Source organism: Tubulanus polymorphus, chromosome 3, assembly GCF_964204645.1.
Source record: "Tubulanus polymorphus chromosome 3, tnTubPoly1.2, whole genome shotgun sequence".
In the NCBI taxonomy this organism is placed as follows: Eukaryota; Metazoa; Nemertea; class Palaeonemertea; order Tubulaniformes; family Tubulanidae; genus Tubulanus; species Tubulanus polymorphus.
Genome location: NC_134027.1, coordinates 22,326,677 through 22,348,674, shown reverse-complemented (window position 1 = coordinate 22,348,674; position 21,998 = coordinate 22,326,677). Strand labels below are relative to the sequence as shown.

The 21,998-nt window shown below is 39.1% G+C and overlaps 1 protein-coding gene and 3 non-coding genes across 5 annotated transcripts; 1 reads left to right on the top strand and 3 right to left on the bottom strand.

The window, feature by feature from the left end:
- Nucleotides 1–7,346: 7,346 nt before the first annotated feature.
- On the top strand, nt 7,347–16,181 carry LOC141901844 (uncharacterized). Of its 2 annotated transcripts, none has more exons than XM_074789350.1 (2): nt 7,347–7,488; nt 14,141–16,181. In XM_074789350.1, the coding sequence occupies exon 2, from the start codon at nt 14,185–14,187 to the stop codon at nt 15,955–15,957; it is 1,773 nt and encodes a 590-aa protein (XP_074645451.1). In that variant the 5' UTR covers nt 7,347–7,488; nt 14,141–14,184; the 3' UTR covers nt 15,958–16,181. The 2 variants fall into 2 exon arrangements, with proteins under 2 accessions (XP_074645451.1, XP_074645450.1); XM_074789349.1 differs by having other exon boundaries at nt 7,347–7,652.
- Nucleotides 16,182–18,002: 1,821 nt separating this feature from the next.
- Trnav-aac (transfer RNA valine (anticodon AAC)) lies at nt 18,003–18,075 on the bottom strand. The gene has a single exon. It is a non-coding gene; the product is annotated as a tRNA-Val (tRNA).
- A 1,218-nt stretch (nt 18,076–19,293) lies between these two features.
- On the bottom strand, nt 19,294–19,366 carry Trnav-aac (transfer RNA valine (anticodon AAC)). Its single transcript has one exon. It is a non-coding gene; the product is annotated as a tRNA-Val (tRNA).
- Nucleotides 19,367–20,582: 1,216 nt separating this feature from the next.
- On the bottom strand, nt 20,583–20,655 carry Trnav-aac (transfer RNA valine (anticodon AAC)). The gene has a single exon. It is a non-coding gene; the product is annotated as a tRNA-Val (tRNA).
- Between the last annotated feature and the right edge of the window lie 1,343 nt (nt 20,656–21,998).

Below are 21,998 nucleotides of genomic sequence, written 5' to 3'. Positions count from 1 at the left end.
TAAACATTGATTTTTAATCTCTGAAATGTCCTTCTATCTGAAATGCTCTAAAGTCTAGTTAAAACAGACATTAGATTCTGATACTCTTGATTCACGAAAGCCGTAAAAAGCCGTTTCAGGTTAAAATAGACTCAGTTTAGGCGCATGCTGCATCCAGTTCGAAACGGAAAATAACGATGTTTTCTGAATGCAGATTTTGCGATATACGTAACTAAATCCTCTGCCTTGGTCGATTCAAAAAGCTCGATATTTCATAAAAGTAGAAACTAGTTCAGGTTCTAGGGTTATGACATTCAAAGGTTGCTTAGAGTTAACCAGTGGATAGTTGACAAATGCATTGTTTCGAACGCGATAGGTTTTACATTTCTGCGTCCCTGGTTGAACAACAGCGAGTCTGAATTGACTGTTAGACAAAAAATAGACTTAAAAGTTCATACATGAATCTAAGTCGGTTAAACCGATAGCGAGTCTCGCGAAACATCAGCGTGTCAAAAAGCATTGAAATTACCTAAAAAAAAATGTTTCGGATACCCGGAAAATCCGAATACTGAAATTTTTCCAAAAATATCAATGATTCACAACCGGCGAAAACAGTAACAGGAGCAAACGACATTCTCAATGCGCGTAACTCACATGTTGGAAGTTTGATTTTTTATTGCTGAACGACTTTACCAATTCGTGAAAATTTGATCACAATCAAAACCACGATCAAAATGGCGTTTAAAGTAATAAGTGCAATTATTGGAGCGATGATACTCGATGCAGTGCCCTGCCAGTTGATGCAAAACCCTTCCATATAGAAGAGGAGAGAAGTATCCAAAATCCCAGCGTAGAATATTCTGTGAAAACAACGCATAGGTTCAAGAACTCGATCCGACAAAAACAATGGCAGGTACAAACAAATATCATAGATATTTATCAATAATATGATACGATTCACTACTTTTCGTGTCCAGAACAATCTCGATCTTAACGACAAAATAGTAACTACGAGTCTTTCTAAACTGATAAGAATAACGCACCAGTTTCTGATCTGTCGGAACATATAGAACGGGTCTAACGCGACTATTATAAATTCCCCGCTATAATGCCAGTCATCTATACGCAAAATGATATCCCCTAAATGTATGTAGAGGTGGATGGCGCGTAGAGGGTATATGACGAACACGCTTGACGAAGAACATACGTCGAAAATAGCGAGAGCTTTGAGTAAATAGTAAACATCTTTGTTCATCTTTTTCAAGACTAAAATCGTTATGACATTCAAAGTGATGCCCGATATAGTGACGGGTCCGTAAAAGAAAATGTACATGTGAACGCTGATTTTCTGCGGGCCATCTTAGTTTCATCAGTTCTCGTTCGTATATTTCGAGAATGATCTTTTATTTTAAAAAACATCAACAGGTTTTAACTGAGGCGTGTAGTCTTAAAACATGCGATGATAGTTAGCGCTGCAAGAGGAAACATCTCCTGATATGGAACTTTGAATACCCATGGACTGTTCTAACCACTGGTGCAGTTAAACATTGGAATGTTTTAATTCATATTGGCATCAATGCATATTCAATAATCCCCAATCAAAACCAAAGTTGAAGATCGTGACGATTTCTATGATTTGAGGATTTTCACGGTCATTGGCTTCTTCAAGTGTTCACCAGATGGCGTTGAATGGTGAAATTATATCATTTTTTGTATAGTATTTCCATTTTTCTACGATTATTTTGCAATCAAGATTTTTTTTTTCGTAATACAAAACTTTAAGATTAGATTACAGGTATGTTAATTGAGTAAAATGTAAAAATATTTTCATCCGTTTTCATTTCAGGTTCCAAACTGTTCGAGTTCAGCAGAGCTAATAATTCGGCGACGACATTTGAACAGGGCCCGATCGAATTCACATTTTCCTCTTCTTCGCCGGATGTCGTTCAAACAGTCGTATCAGCTCACGGATCGGCTAATTTTCAAATCATCTACAACACTACAAACGGCCAACTGAAGACCGCCAAAGTCAAAACTAACCCGACCAAGCACGTTGGAAAATTAATCAGTGTCCTGGACACTGTAGATGAGTCTATCGCGGCCAAATTCGAATTCGATTCGAAAGTAATGAACATTTTCTCGAATGGCAAAATAAAGTCGGAACAAGCAAATTCGTTATGCAGTTGAACCTGAGAGAATCCAAGAATGTAAACCACCAGATTTGACATTCGATATCTTCCCCCACAATCACAGGATCGAAAAAGATTTCAAAACATCGAAACTACTAAAATCTATTTACAGCCTGTACCCTGAGCACTCTACTGCTCCATCGGTTTCAAAGATTCTGCCATGTCTGACATTGATTGGGTTTATATACTGCCAGTGGGCATTTAAGTACTTTGCTGGCGCGTTGGTCAAAATCACACTATTGACAGAGATTAAAAGAAAATGCCTCCCTGGCTCTAGTTGCTGAAAGGTTGGTTGGAGTCAACCAGTAGATAGTTGACATAGCGACGTTTATGGTAACAACAACAACAACAACAACAACAACAACAACAACAACAACAACAACAACAACAACAACAACAACAACAGCAACAGCAACAGCAACAGCAACAGCAACAGCAACAGCAACAGCAACAGCAACAGCAACAGCAACAGCAACAGCAACAGCAACAGCAACAGCAACAGCAACAGCAACAGCAACAGCAACAGCAACAGCAACAGCAACAGCAACAGCAACAGCAACAGCAACAGCAACAGCAACAGCAACAGCAACAGCAACAGCAACAGCAACAGCAACAGCAACAGCAACAGCAGCAGCAGCAGCAACAGCAACAACAACAACAACAACAACAACAGCAGCAGCAGCAGCAACAGCAGCAGCAACAACAACAACAACAACGATGTTTCGACTTTATCCTAATAGTCATCTTCGGCGAGCACTGAGTGAAACAAAGCGACAGTTTAAGTAGTTACAATTGAAGCAAACCTAGGGGTATTACATCATAGAATTGCTCTACTGCCTGTTACACCTGCTCTCCGTGCGACGTTTTGGTCCGTAATTTCGTTAATAATCGGTTTATCTACCTTCATTATGCATCAATTTGTTCAGTGAGGAATTTGCATTCAGAAATAAACAACAATTTTTACTTAAGGTGTTTTTGTTTTCATTTATGAGCGATAGTTTACTCAGCATACGCTCGCGTAATGCTGAAAAATCCGCTCCGCGGACGCTCAGAAACGTTACTGTGACGTCATCACCTGCTCATTAGCATATCAAAATGCAGTAGGTGGCGCCCCGTGACGGGCCATAAAATCCGTTTTTCAGCATTACGCGAGCGTATGCTAGGTAAAATATCGCTGATAGATGACAATACAAACAAATCTATGCCAGTTTATTTCTGAATTTAAATTCTTCACTGAACAAACTGATGTATTATATTAAGAGATAAACCGATTATTAACGAAATAACGGACCAAAACGTTGCATGGAGAGGAGGTGTGACAGACAGTAGTCTAAACGTCGGATGAATAAATTCATAGCTGAAATCAAACATTTCGGACTTAATATCTTTCGTTATATAAGTGTGGGATTTATGCACACACACAGTATACTCTGCTTTTTTAACGGAACCTGTTTCGATAACTAATTGGATTGGAATTCGAAAAGTGCTAGAACCATTGGGTAACAAAGTAGTGATACTTACGCATCGTGGGATACTGTAGCCTCTGTGAGATGGCAGTTACCAGTACAAACTCAACAGACGACACCCTTACAGTTTATCGCATGTTTCATCATTCTCGTACTTGGCAGAACGGTGTTTGGTACGGGTTCAATATCTACATACATTTCTGCATGGTATGGTGGCTGATAAGGGCCATAGTGTAAAATTCCTGGTATGAAAATGAGGGCGCCAGAACGCCAGAACGCCAGAACGCCAAAACGAACTTTCAGAGAAAATTGGACGTTTTTTTTCGTTTGGACGTACTGAAGTATCTACCATATCAAATACAACAGGATGATGGACCTTATTGGGGGTGTTTTAAGGATCACGAATAGCGCTGTGAATTTTTTTCATTATATAGTGAATTTGAAGTCATTTCGAGAAGAACTAGTCCGTCTTGTGAAACCATGAGAATTCAAATTGTAACATCGGGATACGCAGCCCTATGAGTTCACCCCCTCGCTTGCCCCAGGGGTACGGTTTCGCTGCCGAGCTCGCTTCGACTAGCGGGGAACGGCTGAGTTCGAATATTCCCTTGACGGTTGAAGATGCCCTGAGTTTAGATTGGCTCGTACGAAGTTAACTCTCACTTTTCATGTCCGACTGTTTTTCCACGATGTGGAAAAAGTTTTCCATTGTAAATTGTAAAATTGTTTGCTCTCGCTACTAATGTAAAGTATTTATTAGGTTTAGCATGTGATAAATTCTACACTCGGGCTGCAGTTGCTCAAAAGTTGGTTAAAGATAACCAGTGGATGAATACCAAAGTAACAATTCAGTTTTAGTTGTCACTATGTCAACTATCCGCTGGTTTACTCTTAACGACGTTTGGACAACCTGCAGTCCCTGGTTACACGAGTTTTGAAATTATTGTTTAATTTGAACGTACGAACCGAGTATTCATCTTATTCATCCGGGTGTTTTATCAATTCAACATTTTTTAAACCTATTACGGCAAGCAAAAAGATTATGATTAGAACGTTCTTTTTTCTGACAGTTTCTGAGTCCATCAACAGAGAAACAAAATTGATATGATAATCATTATATCTGAACTGATGATTGAGTTGAGATAAACCCCAAAACTATCAGCTGCTGGTATTAGGGTAAGACAGAGAGGAGCGGAGTAGGAATTGATGGAGTAGGGTAGGGCAAGGTCGATCGGTGTAGATTAGGATTAGATGAAGGGTTAGGATTAGGATTAAAGTTAAGGTGTTTTTTTCGGGGTGTCCAAGTATCTATATCTATAAATGATTTTCTGGTTTAGATTTGCTAAGACAAACTTAATATTTACGCATTTTGATTTTTCGTTGAAATTCGAATAAGACAGTGTAGATTCAACCACCATCGATCGATACATAGTATATCGTTGGTTCGGGAGCAAACGTACGGGGCCTATATTTTGCAACACATTCTGTAGTGGAAATTGCTAGTACGTGTATGATTTTCTACACTGTATATGTTCTAATTGATTCTTCAAGAACTATAGGCGTGTCCCAGCATCGCACTCGCTAAAATGTTAAACGCTTCGTTTGTGCAGAAATGTTTCCCTCGCATTAGCGTATATTGGCATCTCGTCACAGTGACTATAATAGGACCGATTGGTTGGTTTGGTCTAGTCTCCAATTCCGTTACGATAGTTGTTCTTTATCGGTTCCACAAGATGAATAGCTCCACGACTTCATATATCGTCTTATTGTTACTCGCCGTTTTTGACATTGTCAGCTGCATGGCAATCATCATTTACGACCATTTTACCTGGGTTCTGAAACTTATTCGCCACGAAAGGATCGGACTGTACTTATACTGGGGTATGGGTGCCCCTGAGCTTTATATAGCGGGTAACGTAATCTCAAAATGGGGTTCTTACGTTCGTAACGGCCTGACGCTTTTAGTGACGTTCGATCGAGCATTTAGCATTTGTTTTCCGCTCAAAGCTAAACGATATTGGAAGTTGAAACATTGTTACATACTTTCTGCGGTTTGTGTAATCATGTGGACTGGCTTGATTTCTTACCGCGCACAAAATCGAATTGTTGCGTACGTCAACACGACATGTACGTACGGCTTGTCTATCCGCGATGCAATACCGGTATACACTGCCCCGCATATTCGTATTTGTTAGAAAACATAACGACCACGTATATACCGTTCGTTCTTATACCACTACTGAATACGATTATGATAATTCAACTACGAATTCACGCGCGAAACAGGAAACAACTGACCGGCGCCGGCTCGACTAAAACTAAACAAGATAAAACTGGTCACAGAATGGTATTTGTTGCATCCGCTTTATTCATGGTGTCTGTTTTTCCAGAAATGACATACAATATTTTGATCTTGTACTTGACGTGGTCTGTTGTGTGGCCGGTTTTGCTTTTTAATGATGTTTTCCAAGCCCTTAATTCGTCTGTGAACGGCATATTTTATTACGTCTACAGTGAAAGATTTAGACGTGAAATAAAGTTGCTGCGCATCCGAAGGAGATAACGCCAACTTCTCTGCAACGCAAGCAGTTCTGAGCCAATGAAATGCCTTATTATTAAGCAAGTCGTTAAGGTTATCCAAAATGGATACGTTGATGCATAGTTGATGCATTTGGATTATCCAATATGGCCACCACAGTTATATCAGTGTCTAAAGTATTTCGAGCATGTTACCGCTCTACAATGTATCAGATCAATTTTCTTCATACTTGATCTGTGGATTTATGATGAACCCTATTGGTTTTTACATTTTATATCGTCAAAAAATGGCTCCAGCAACCAAATTCCTGCCCCTTAACGAAAAACTTTTTCGGTAGCTTTGTTTAAAAGAAAGTTTGCTAAAGGTGTAAAAGATACGCCCAAAAGGTACATTCGTGAAAGTTCTGAGGGTTTTAACAAATGTTTCGGTATATTCGCTGGACCAACCCACACAGCTCAATGTTGCACGCTAATGCATCTTGTAAGCCTCAATTGCCGGAGTAATTTATTGATTGTATGATAAATTCCGCTTTCCAAATTTAGGGAGTGGACGCCAATGTCATTCAAGAATTGACGAAGCTGTTGAACGGTCGTCTCTTTCTTCTCTTCAATCGAAAAGTGAACAAAAAATTAACACGATACTTAGGTAAATCTAAGCAATGCGCCGCCTTTGCGACGAGTCATAGCGATTGGCAGGGGTGTGAAAAAGGAAGGAGGAACATTTAGGTGATGACGCATAAACACGCTGACATTAAAAAGGGCAATACGACGAGTTTTGAATACACCTGGCTCTAAAAGAAAAAAATCAAATATTTAGGGCCAACTCACCGGCAAGTACCGGGTACAGAATAACCAGAACAACACGTAAAGATCCACCAAACAAACGTTATGCATTCAGTCAAATTCATGATTAATCAATTTCAATTTAGACTTTTTTTCGTATTTGAATGATTTAAAGCCGCGGGTTTTTATGGAAACTCGGAAGCCGCGGGTTTGACCAAAGACGAGACCTTGCGTCGAAAATGTAGCGGACAAATTGAAGGGACGATAATAGGGGCAATTTACGGTAACATTCCTTACATTTAATAGCAGAATCGTTATCACTATGTATATCGTATCGGCGACCTAGTGTTAATATCTATGTGTGTTGGCCAATTTATTAACTCGATGTGAGTACAGTAGGCTTACGCTGAAGAGTAAGGAAAGGCACGCTTTCATACGGTGGCTAGGGAGGGAGTGAACGGTGAGCTCCAACGGCCAAAGTGTGAGGGTCACCAGGCTTGTAGCCACCTTCAAAATCGCTCCGGAACTATATCGTAAGTTTAGTGTTCGCGTACACCGCCGCCTGATCATAAGTCCAGGCGTCGGTGCGCTGAGTTGTAGTGGGATGATAGACAACAGTTTACACTCATCCGCGCCGTCTCTGAAATAATGGCTCGATATCATACAAGCATTGCAGTGTTATTACTGCTTATCATGGGTAAGTAAATATTCTTATCGAATCAGTAAAATTCGTGGATAGGGATTATAGAATCTTGTACTAACTTTAACTGGTACGCGGAAGCGATAGTTCATTCATTCGACATCAAACAAAGAAACTTGACATTTTTTACTCATTGTAGGCCTATATCCATTATCCTTGATAGTTAATATCGGCGGGGAGAGAAACGAGTTGGATATGTCTTCTATTCGCGGCTGTAACAACTGAAGATATTTCTAGGATTCATTATTACTCGCAGACTGTTTGTGTAAAAAAAAACTAGGCGAGTCTTAAAACTCAAGAAGTAGATCATCAATTCTATAAAAAAAAACACTCAACTCTCATCGGAATAGAATTAACTCGACGTCTTAATTAACTCAAAATCAGATATTATGCATTTTCTAACTTCGAATATCTGGAACAGCTTTAAAATGCATTATTTACAATTTTTCCGCAGGAGCGATATTTCAACGTGACGCGCTCTTAAACCCGGTCTTCGAAAACGTCTCGTTAATGATATATTTGTCGTCATTAGGTTCGACGAAGAGAACGTGCTGGGATTAATCGACCGCGTTCGAATTCGTTTCATCCATATATCAACGTTACAGGGATATGGTCATATTCCACAGTAGAGCCCGAATATCCTAACGGGAAATATGCGATTTGATTAACGGACCTTAATTCTAAATCGACTTATGCTCAGTCATTTGTTTATATCACGACCATATGAATCGTGCCGTCCCTGATACATGGAAATAAAACGAAGATGATTTCTGACTCGGTAAAAGCCTTTACAATAATGTTTATATACAATTAAGGGGTTCTGTGTGAATCGTTGTTCTCTACGTCATCGATATTGGCGTATGAAAATGATAATTACAAATGTGGATTTTGGCGATTATTTTTTTAGCCCACTTTGGACTTTAGTCCCAGCGGGCTATTGCGTTCAATTTTCGTCCGTCTTCCGTCCGTCTTCCGTCCGTCCGTTCGTCCGTCCATCCATAGACGGAACCCAGTTATTTTGGGAAGTTTTGAAGACGCTTCAATGTAATGTCTTGATATTTGGGTTACACATGTACCTACCCTAGACACATCTTCAGCCCAAAAGCTGGCTCTGTCAGAATCAAGAGGGCCGACTGGCAGCCATTGTTGTTCGCCAAAATCAGCACTTTTAACACATTTTTGAACTTTTGGAGGGAAATTTTGAAGACGCTTCGATCAATTACCTTGTTCTTTCGTATATATTTGAATCCCCCAAGGGCCCATCAGCATTAGAAAAATTTGGTCGAACGGACTCAAGATGGCCGTTTTAGTGCCCAAAATTTATTTCCATATTAAATTGGTAACGAGGCATATTTTGATATCACAATCAATTAAAAAATCATAGCTGCTGACATATTCTATATTTTTTTGTGAGTTTCAAGGTCATTAGTTTTTGTATATGGTCACCAGGGGGCGTTGAATATTGAAAGTGTTAGATTGTTGAGCATTTTAAACCACTTACCAAGTGGGCGTGGTGTCCCTAGACCCCTAGTTATTGAATATTATATCATTTCATAACTCTTATTTCATTTTTCATATATTCTAATCATTATCTTTGAGGGGATGTGTGCACTACGTCATCGATATATCGGGGCTAGACTGGTTACCGGTCAATTCAATTCAATTTAATTATCGATATAAAATCATATAACCTATATTTCATTATTTATTGTAGACAATATTAAGCAATGTGTTATTTTTCGAGGCGCCAATAAACATTCATGTTAGTTGTCCTGTTCATTTCTCTGACGATGAGATTTAGTTAAAACCTCGAACTCTTAGAAAAATGAATCTATTTAATCATCATCAATATGAGTTCATTAATCAACCTTAGAATAGAATAGCAAGAATAGAATTTAGAATATATTTCTATTGCTCACAAAATTCTGTTTTATTTTGGATAGATGATTGCCAAGGCTAATATCTATCCAAGATTATACGACAGAGACTATGGTGAACCTCAGAACTCCCGCCTCAAAACTGCATTGTATGTCTTTAATATCGTGGATATATCCAATCCAATATTTTCAGTATAGGTCAATTCACACCTTTTCGTATAAGACAAAAATGCCTGAATTCGGATTTGAATCAGGGTTCTAATGTTAATACTCGAATGTCGCATGATTAATCAAACCGGGATTATAGTCTCGACGTCGAAACCTCGTGAATAGGATTATCCTCGAGTTCATTGATTCAGGAAGTGATAGATGATAACGAAAACTTAACGCGCATCCTTTAGAATTCACGCGAAAAAAAAACAACAACCAAGACATGATTATTCATCTGTTTAAACATAAAAATAAAATTCGAGAGAAATTCCACAATGAATTCAGCCAAAGAAAAAAAAATCTGAATTCGTATATGAATATATATTTCGAGCAACGTTTCGGCTTAAGACTCTTAGCCATCATCAGGCGTACTGAGTACTGAGTAAATTGACAGGATATTAATACTGAGTGATTAAAAAGTTGAAAGGTTGGATACAGATCAAAGTAATCTAACGCAATTGCACTTCTTTCAACTTTTTAATCGCCCACTCACTCCAGTCCCTTTGATTTATATATTGTATAAGATTTACTCTGTTCTCAGTACGCCCGATGATGGCTAATAGTCTTAAGAGGAAACGTTGCTCGAAATTACAGTCATTCAATTACGCAGTCTTCTTCTTAGCTGAATCTATTGTTGGATTTCTCTCTAATATTCATCTAAACACAGATATTGTGTATCTTCTCGACTTATGTCTTTCCCTCGTACAACTTCCGTACACTATAAAGCAACCTTTTCGATTCATTCAATATGTTAATCTTGCTATCCATTCATTTTCCATTTTGCATCAATGGATCGCATTTCATTTTTACGTCGTGTTATGTCAGACAATCCTTTTTTGATATACAAATTTTATTGCTCTGTTCGGGCTCCTCCCATCTGTATACTTACTTAGTACATTTGTAATTAACTTATTTTTGTTATTGACGGATGAAAGAAATTATTGTACTTTGTATATTCATGGTGACATATGGATTACTGACTTTCAAAATCATCGAAGAACCCCATGGGATTCACATTGAAGGGATCGCTCCTAAGTATCTTTTTTCTAAGTTCCTTTCACGATGTGCCGGAAATTCTTGTGGCGGTATATCGCTCAGTTAAAAACCACTCTTTGCTTTTTTTCATTGCAAATGAAAATTATGAAACCAAATGCGCTGTAAATTGTAAATCCTTCACAAAAACCCCCAAGAAGAAGGATACGTCAGGCCTAGCGCACACAGTATAAAATGGAGATGAAACACTGCGCGCATCGTTTCGCGCAAATATCGAGGATTCCGGAAACATTATCTCGCGAAACTTTGTTTTGATAATGGTGTGCTATATCAGAGTTGCTCGATAAAGAAGAACCCATTGAAAAACTATCCAATCAGTGACAATGAGCGAATCCCATGACATGTATCACCGTCATTCTAGGCCGACTTTTCATTAGGCCGGTTTTCATAGCTAGTCGACTAGTGGTCGGAACTAATAACCAAACACACTATAGTTCGATCCTAACGTATTTCACAGTGTCGGCCATCTTGAACCTAGGTCCGAACTATAGCGACCGTGCTCAATTGCGTAGTCGACCATTTCTGGACCACTAACGGACATTCGGTTTCGTTTAGTTCGACTATAGTCGACTAACTCCGATGACCGAAGTTCACCATGATTGTGATTAATAATGATTGTTTTTCTATTCGCTATCTGACGCCTTATGTTTTTCTATGTTTCTTGTTTTCAGCGTGTGCAATATTAGGTGAACTAAACCCTGGAACAAACTCGTCATAAGCACAAAAGATACTTCTTGTTTCGTGGTTTTTCTTAGAGGAGCTTTAGGTTTTGCAGTAGGAATACATATGTGCACATGTGGTCGCCAATTAATAGACCTTCAAGATATCTAAATTCACTCATAAATCTGCGTTTTACGTTGCAACGACTTAAGGCCCTTGCCGTGCTACATTGTTTAGCTCTTCTCGTCATCTGTTTAAAGAAACTGCCATAGCAAAAAAAAATCCACTATACCCTGCACAAAATATTATACGGACGATACAAAGGAGATGTCCAAAGGTCAGAAAGAATATTCTAGCGTACTGTTTCCTGTAATGTAGAGTGATTTTTAGTGGTTTTGGTTTGTGTGGGTGTTTCAACGATTTCCTCATGCGGTGGCTTTTGACTGACGGCTGCCTGCTATTAATTATTTCAAGATTTGAAATCGTGCAGACGAATCGATATTTACGTAGATTAGAAAAGTGAAATATACTGGCATTATAGCGATAGTAACTGTATAATACAGATCCAACTCGTCGCGAGAAGGGTAATTATCTTTAAGATGTTTATCCATTTCGGAAATAGCTATATCAGGCAAAGGGAGCGTTCATGTTGGGATTTCAGGTTAAGAAAAACGTTGCCACACAACAAGCCAAATATTCCGAATAGATTCAAAATTTAACTACAGTGAATCGAAAAGGAACGAGTTGATGATTTAGATTGCGTAGTTTTATTATTCTCGACCATTTTTATTAACGGGCATATTGTTCACACATTTGTATACAAAGGAGAAAAATAAGAACATTTGAAAACGTAACGAAGTTATTGTCCGACTTTATGGCACGCCATCTGGCGGGAGAGCCGGTACCACGCTTTTACAGCCATGAAGAATTCCATTTGCCACCATTGATGTAATGAACTTGACGTTTCGTTTTTCCTATCGTGGCCGCGATCGTCCCAATGACACTGAAAGAATCCAATCAATTTTGACCGTCTCAGCATTCAATATCACTATATTCCATATACGGAATTACAGCAATATCGCAAATGATTTATGAGAGGGTTAATGTGATAGCCCTACCACGAAAGCCGTCAAGCTCTACGAAATAGATTGAATATAAATCACACGACACGAGGGGGTTACCAGTCTAATGGACTGCAGTAGGTTGAAGTATTAAGCTAACATTTATGCTAACATACTTCTAAACAGTTAAATACGCATCAACTTTGAGTAAGGATAGTTCTATGTCTATCCACTCCTGATTCTCTCTAACCCCTCCCCTCTTCCTCTCCCCTCTCATCCCCCTCCTCCACTCACATTAACCGATATTCTTGGGAGTCCGAAAAATATTTACTGCGTCTACAACGCCTTCCCTTCTTTTCTGCGAATATAGTGCTCATTAAAAATATCGATCCCTTGAAAACCGAGTTTACAGCCTCGTTTGACCTTAGAAAGCGACGGTTTGATATCCGACCCGATGGCGTTGTGAAGTAATATATTTGATATCGATTCCAGACCAATCCATTATAAGTACAGTAATTTGCCAACTGGATCTGAGAGTGACTTCACTGCTGCAAATGCTGCTGCTGCTGCTGCTCTGATCAATTGGAGAATTAACTCACAGTTTTCTCACAAGGCCGATATATCTTAAAACGTTCCGACACCGTCATTGACGGTTGAATGTTTGACTGGATTCTAAACTGTCCTGGTACAATTGGAGCAAATGCCACTTAGCTTATCTACAGCAACGCCATGTATATCTATAAGTTCTGTTTCTCAGTTTGCATTTGAAATAATCTATTTTCTTATACAGGATTACGCGTTTTTCTAGCGACTTGTAAACGGTAGAACCCATTATCAAAAGCGCCATCCAGAAACGGTTGATTGAACAGAAATGTCTTGGGCCTTCCATTCGGATACTGAGAGACAATGTATATGTCTGTTTGGGTGGGGAATTCCACAAAACGGATGCAAAATGTCCGCAACATTTTCAAATAAATTCAAATATTCAGGGTCTACGAAATACTGGCGATAAACTTAATCTGGGATTCTCTCGTGATCGGGACTTACGGCCTTCATTCTGGCAATCTATCGTTGGATATTTCTGCGGAAGCCATCTCTATCAAACCGAGTGTACATAATTTCTGTAATAAAACTGTCACTGAAATGATCAAACGGCGCTTGGTGCTGTTGACGTCTTCTAAATGACATTTTGGTTCATTTTGAATGACAAACCGTAGAGATGCGTGTGCATCTGGTTTCCATAGACAAGTGACTCCGTCTGATATCGATAAAGCGAAAAACCCACAATAAGATGAAAAAAAGCAGAGAGTCTGACGTCTCGACTCGAAATCTACGTATGAGCCATTTTCAAAATCTATCTACCGATTTTGAAAATAGCTCATAGTCGAAACGTCAGATTCTATCATGGTTTTTCATCTGCCTTATTGTGGTTTTTTTCGCTTTATTCATGTGTATCATTACGGCTAGCGCATAGGAATATGCACCGCTTATGTGCCTTTTGGAAGCTCCAAAAATGAACATGCATTTTGGGATTGACACCGTCTGGTTCAAGGTAAAGGTAAAGGGCGCGTGCCAAAGACCTCTATAATGTCTAAGACTTTAATTAAATATATTTATTTTATAGATTGTTTGGCATCGAATCAAGAAGACAAACTAACCAGAGATCTGATGTCATTCATGGAAGAAAATCACATACAAATCGGAAGTGTCGGCGTGATGCATTCTGGGAAACTGGTATACGCACGTGACATTAAAAGAATCGGACTTGAACAAAGTGTCGTACAACAAACAACGCAGATGTTTCCAATGTTGCAAGTGTCGCACATGATGACGTCGTTGGCAGTGTTACACCTTAGCGACAAAAATTCGATAGATCTGAATAGGAAAGTATTCGTGAAGTCGGGAGCTTTGAGCGGATTTCTGGAGGCGATTCCGGACAGCGTCGATCCTCGTATTCGTGATATAACTGTTATGCAGTTGTTGTACGAAACGGCGGGCTGGGATCGGCACGAAGATTTCCGGGAATCCGGAGTACTGTTGCCTAGCGATGCCATTAGAACAATGTTACAACACAAATTACATTCGGTTCCAGGAAAAAAGTTCAAACATTCGGCGTTTAACGAATTATTGCTGCGAATAATCATCGAAGACGTCACCGGTATCAGTTATGAAGAGTACGTAAAACGACATATATTGATTCCGTTCGGTATGTGGATGACTAAACTAACTCGACATCCGCTAGAGGACGCTGCCGGTGGTATTTACAACACTAATCTAATACCTACTACTTGGGTGATGACGATACAAGACGCTATGAGACTGGTGTCCGCCGTTACGCACGACGCCAGTCCAATCATACGCAAAGATACTTTGAAGTTGATATTTACTCGACCTAGTCCGCCGTACCCGCGGCTAACCGATACGTGGCACGGCATGGGGGTCAAGGTCAAAACCGACGGCTCGTTTTGGGTCGAATCGTACGCGTCCGGGAATTATCTTCTATTGCATTCTTACGGTCCCGATTCGGCGTTTATAACGCATTTCAAAACCCATAACCCGACTTTATTCAAACACCTATTCCTCGACTATTTCAAACGAGTCGACAACTGGGTCGACACCGATGATCTGATGGGCGGGGATCTATTTTCTTCGCTATACAAAGATGATGGCATATCGTTCCGCATACACGAGCAGCACCTATCGGCGTATATTGAAGCTTTGAGAAAAGTAGACTATCGGCCGACTTGGATAAACGCCTACAGCGACGACCGTCATCAAGTCACCTTTTTCGCCGTGATTGCGGCGAAAACCTCGGCAACGAGCAAAAACGACTGGCTGCTTCAACACGGCATACCCGGCGAAAGGGTCGACACGGTCGTGGGAAACAAAGAACGAAGGGGATACCGATTGAATTTGATCCAGAACTACGTCTGCTACTCGCACGAAGACAGAAAGTGCAGTTTGGTATTGATGCGGACGCCCCGTAACCGAACGGCCGATATCGTGCTGGTTAATCAACCGTACAGCGAATACTTGAAGAAGGTCCCCGATTATCATCGCGATGGTTACGTAGCAACCGTTCAAAGCGTAATGGCGTTCAACGGACAACGACGAGTCAGCGCTGTCTTACTGAAAAACGCCGACGCCAAATACAAACCGTTTTTAGATTTGACGATCGACGACTTCGAACGCGTCATCTACGAAGAGGCTTTGAACGGCTTCAATCTGTGTTATCTAGACACCTATCACAACAACGAAAAACTGTTGTTTTCGGCGGTATTCGAACAGGGACCGGGCGAACGATGGATCCTGCAACAAGATCTAAACCTGAGCAACCTAGCGCGTGAAATCGAACTGCTGAAACAAACGAAGCTGTTCCCGAAAATGATCGTCGGATACGAACGCAATAATACGAACTATTTCAGCATTTTCTATACTTAAAGATATAAGCCCGCGCGCAACAAGAGAGAGCGAACGGCGAATTTAATTGTCTGATATTTCATATTTACAGCACTATTGAGGATTAATTAGTGACATCCATCACGAGATATCATTATTCGCTGTCTCTTATTATACCAGCGTTATAGTATATAGAACAAGATAATCTCCAGATGATTAGCATGCAGCTTCGCTTAGTAATGAGCGCGCACCATTTCTGGTATTTCTTCATGATATTGTATTATTATGATTATGATTATTATAATTATTATTATTATTATTTATTATTATTCAAATATTTTGTAAATTAACAAAAAATACGAATGAATGAGATTAGACGAATCAGTTTCTTCATATTTAATATTCACCCAGTCCTGGGAGTGGTTGTTTCCGCAATGATCTACGTCGCTCTACGATCCTAGAGTACACAGTACCCATCATGTACTGGTACATCAGACACTAAGGTTCTTGGTGAAATTTAATGGTGCCTCTAATTTGTGGACTCTGTGGCAGGGCGTACTTCGGTTTAAGGTCTTCACGTATTTCACACTGTCGGCCATCTTTGATTTAGGTCTCTACTACAACGCCGTGCTTATTCTCCTGGACCAATTGCATAGTTAGAGATTAGACTTAAGACCAGTCTAAGACCAACTTAGTTCTATAGCCAATCGAACAACGTAAGACCAGTCTTAAGAATTAAGACCACTTTTGGACTTAAATTTGTGAGAATTTTGAACCCAGGGGCCGGTTCCTCAGTTGAGACTTAAGTCGAAAAATGGTCTTAGATTTAAAGACTGGTCTTAAGTTGTAAGATTGTTTGTAGAATTTAGATGGTCTTAAATTGGTCTTAAGTCTAAGCCATGACTATGCAACATCTTACTTGCAGTATCGCGCGGAAGAGATCTTTCAATTATACGACGGATGAAACTAATCTTTAACTAGTCCATAGAAGTTGGTTTTTAGACTGGTCTACGTTAGTCGCGATTATGGAACCGACCCCCAGGAGCCAGTTTCACAAAAAGTTTTACTACTCCTGAATCGTATTGAATTCTCATTTAATTCAGTTTATCTAAAATCGACTTAAGAGTTGATCAGTTGTTTTAACTGCACTCTGGGCGAACGTCGGCATTCGTAGTTATTCGACTAGTGGTTGGAGCTAATTATCGAACGCACTATAGCTCGGTCTTAACGTCGCATTTCATAGTGTCGGCCATCTTGGGACAAAAGGCCCGAACTACTACAGCGACCGTTCGACTTTTTCCCGACAATGCGCGTTCGACCAACTGACATTCGGTTTCATCGTGGACGTATGATCTAGTTTATATGTCCATGGTTTCGTTCAGTTCGCAATTAGTCGACTAACTCCGATAAGGAGAGAGTGGTGCGATGCCGGATGTGGGAATAGGGAAAATGGCAGTGTCAGGGTCTATAGAGGGAAAGTCTTGTTTCACTCGGTAATGAATCACACAATCACCGATTGAGTCTGGTTTCCTTCAATTGCTGATGCTCAAGCACGTATCTCCGAATCTTCTACTTAGACACGCTACAACATCAACATCATTATAGCTTTGCGATGGAACGCATCAATGAAAGATAGAAAAAATGACATCTCTATCCATCCATATCTTCTACACATGATAAGAGAGATAGAATGTTCTTCGATGAATATGTATAAAGATAGGGGTTTCGCACTAATTGACGGATTAGTGATGCGATAACAGATTGTTCGCCCAGTGATGACATCTTAAGACGATACTAATCAATTCTAGAAGAGTAATCTACCGGCTAATCTATATGGGAAGCAACGAACTTTCACATACATTAAGCATATTCATATTCATATTCTTTATTTACTAATTAATAAGTTACATACTAGATGATAACAAGGTGATGTAATTTGAGGCGATGGATATCAGGAGAACTTGTAACCATAAAACATGAATCAAAATTCAGTTACTTCGCAATTATTTCATGAAACTACCCTAAAATGAGAGAAAAACCTTCAGAGGACCCACTAGATACACAATCCATCAGGATAAAAATTGATCAGGTTCCATCGGGTTTCGAACCCGAGACCTTCTGCGTGTTAAGCAGATGTGATAACCACTACACCATGGAACCAGTTATATACAATGTGATATAGATCGGTCCAAGAGAAGATACGATTTAACTCACTCACCCGTTATACAACTAAAATTAAAGATCGAAAAATACACATTACATAAAACAAGATACAAGATTTATAACAAAATACCAATACAAAATGCATTAGTTGGTCATAATATATACGATACAAAAGGTTTGATTACTTGTGAATGCGAACTTTTCCAAGCCGGAGTACGACAACCACACTCAAACGTGGTGAACGGATAATAGGATAAAAACCCACTATGTACAATTAAGAGAATTTAAAATCTAGAATTTATTTTTTTTAAATGTAAAAACACGACGTTTCGATCTCACACTAGAGATCATCGTCTCGTACATAGTGGGTTTTTATCCCAGTATTTGGTAATTCAACAGAATTCAATTAAGAGACCTGATTCGTATTGGCCATGTGCGCTTATTTTCTCCGAGAATGTATTTGGCGAATTTAAGATGCACACTTTTAACGGATAAGTTTTGCTGGTCGTTCATGTCAAATAGAGTTTGCCCCAAACTCAGCTGAATAGTTTAATGGAACAGAGTAATGGGTTGGACATTGAAGGAGAGAGGTTTTAAGAAGGCTATTCAGCTTTTTTAGTCCACGAACAAACATCTATGGCCGGTTCTGGCCAGAAAGTCTGAATCTTTTTTTTACATGTTGATTTCGCACCCGCTAAAAACCAATTGTAGGGCCTGAGAAAAAAATGATTACAAACGTAAAAGTTGTTTTTATCAGGAACCTATTAACGTTCACTAGTCAGCAAGCTAGCTTGTATGAACTTGGTTGAGTTTTTAAATGTTTTTCTTTATTTATCTTGAATATGTGAGATACTATTTTCCCCTCATACCTTATGTACCACGGGAATGTTCGGAATGTGATATAGTTATCTAATCTAATCTTATGAAAATGCAGCCTATACTGGCAGGCAGTTGATTCGCAGTTGAAGTTGAATGACACATAGTCGAGGTCATCGAAATCAGTCATGAGTTCGGTGTTCGCTATATCTTCAGGGCGCGTCGCTACGTTATTTAGACCGGGTTAATTGCGTCCGTTCCAATTTAGTACGGACAAAGCGTTCGCACTAGCAAAATTCGGTTACTTCGCAATTATTTCATGAAACTACCCTAAAATGTGGGAAAAACCTTCTTCAGAGGACCCACTAGATACACAATTCATGAGGATAAAAATTGATCAGGTTCCATCGGGTTTCGAACCCGAGACCTTCTGCGTGTTAAGCAGATGTGATAACCACTACACCATGGAACCAGTTATATACAACGTGATATAGATCGGTCCAAGAGAAGATACGATTTAACTCACTCACCCGTTATACAACTAAAATTAAAATCGAAAAATACACATTACATAAAACAAGATACAAGATTTATAACAAAATACCAATACAAAATGCACTAGTTGGTCATAATATATACGATACAAAAGGTGTGATTTCTTGTGAATGCGAACTTTTCCAAGCCAGAGTACGATAACCACACTCAAACGTGGTGAACGGATAATAGGATAAAAACCCACTATGTACAATTATGAGAATTTAAAATCTAGAATTTATTTCTAAAATGTAAAAACACGACGTTTCGATCTCACACTAGAGATCCTCGTCTCGTACATAGTGGGTTTTTATCCCAGTATTTGGTAATTCAACAGAATTCAATTAAGAGACCTGATTCGTATTGGACATGTGCGCTTATTTTCTCCGAGAATGTATTTGGCGAATTTAAGATGCACACTTTTAACGGATAAGTTTTGCTGGTCGTTCATGTCAAATAGAGTTTGCCCCAAACTCAGCTGAATAGTTTAATGGAACAGAGTAATGGGTTGGACATTGGAGGAGAGAGGTTTTGAGAAGGCTATTCAGCTCTTTTAGTCCACGAACAAACATCTATGGCTGGTTCTGGCCAGAAAGTCTGAATCTATTTTTTTACATGTTGATTTCGCACCTGCTAAAAACAAATTGTAGGGCCTGAGAAAAAAATGATTACAAACGTAAAAGTTGTTTTTATCAGGAACCTATTAACGTTCACTAGTCAGCAAGCTAGCTTGTATGAACTTGGTTGAGTTTTTAAATGTTTTTCTTTATTTATCTTGAATATGTGAGATACTATTTTCCCCTCATACCTTATGTACCACGGGAATGTTCGGAATGTGATAGAGTTATCTAATCTAATCTTATGAAAATGCAGCCTATACCGGCAGGCGGTTGATTCACAGTTGAAGTTGAATGACACATAGTCGAGGTCATCGAAATCAGTCATGAGTTCGGTGTTCGCTATATCTTCAGGGCGCGTCGCTACGTTATTTAGACCGGGTTAATTGCGTCCGTTCCAATTTAGTACGGACAAAGCGTTCGCACTAGCAAAATTCAGTTACTTCGCAATTATTTCATGAAACTACCCTAAAATGTGGGAAAAACTTTCTTCAGAGGACCCACTAGATACACAATCCATGAAGATAAAATTTTATCAGGTTCCATCGGGTTTCGAACCCGAGACCTTCTGCGTGTTAAGCAGATGTGATAACCACTACACCATGGAACCGGTTAAATACAACGTGATATAGATCGACCCAAGCGAAGATACGATTTAACTCACTCACCCGTTATACAACTAAAATTAAAGATCGAAAAATACGCATTACATAAAACAAGATACAAGATTTATAACAAAATACCAATACAAAATGCACTAGTTGGTCATAATATATACGATACAAAAGGTGTGATTTCTTGTGAATGCGAACTTTTCCAAGCCAGAGTACGATAACCACACCCAAACGTGGTGAACGGATAATAGGATAAAAACCCACTATGTACAATTATGAGAATTTAAAATCTAGAATTTATTTCTAAAATGTAAAAACACGACGTTTCGATCTCACACTAGAGATCCTCGTCTCGTACATAGTGGGTTTTTATCCCAGTATTTGGTAATTCAACAGAATTCAATTAAGAGACCTGATTCGTATTGGACATGTGCGCTTATTTTCTCCGAGAATGTATTTGGCGAATTTAAGATGCACACTTTTAACGGATAAGTTTTGCTGGTCGTTCATGTCAAATAGAGTTTGCCCCAAACTCAGCTGAATAGTTTAATGGAACAGAGTAATGGGTTGGACATTGGAGGAGAGAGGTTTTGAGAAGGCTATTCAGCTTTTTTAGTCCACGAACAAACATCTACGGCTGATTCTGGCCAGAAAGTCTGAATCTTTTTTTTTACATGTTGATTTCGCACCCGCTTAAAACCAATTGTAGGGCCTGAGAAAAAAATGATTACGGTAAAGTTGTTTTTATCAGGAACCTGTTAACGTGCACTAGTCAGCAAGCGAGCTTGTATGAACTTGGTTGAGTTTTTAAATGTTTTTCTTTATTTGTCTTGAATATGTAGGATACTATTTTCCCCTCATACCTTATGTACCACGGGAATGGTCGGAATGTGATAGAGTTATCTAATCTAATCTTATGAAAATGTCATCGAAATCAGTCATGAGTTCGGTGTTCGCTATATCTTCAGGGTGCGTCACTACGTTATTTAGACCGGGTTAATTGCGTCCGTTCCAATAAGCCTTTTTACAGTTACCAGGCGCCATTTTTTGGGTACCCACCGGGTCCGCATTGTTGAATTTTTTGTCCCTATTTTTTCCCCGTTTAATATTTCTATTTCGTTCATATCTCTGGATTGGATAAATATAGAAACAAAGTGAAAATATCGATGAACTCGGCTGATAATAAACTTTTTAGGATATCACTCATTTGTTAAGTTAATGCAACAATGCGCACTGGTGAAGTTATAAACATTGATATCGTCTTCCCGATAATTCAACTTGAATTATTGCTCATCTCATTCAAAAGTTCGTAATTCTTACAAATTTTAATCTACATTTT

What these genes read in the sequence shown, in the direction of transcription:
- LOC141901844 (XM_074789349.1), top strand. Translation starts at nt 7,604, where the DNA reads ATGGCTCGATATCATACAAGCATTGCAGTGTTATTACTGCTTATCATG. An exon ending in GTTATTACTGCTTATCATGG is followed by an intron (nt 7,653 to 14,140) that starts GTAAGTAAATAT and finishes TTTATTTTATAG; the next exon opens with ATTGTTTGGCATCGAATCAA.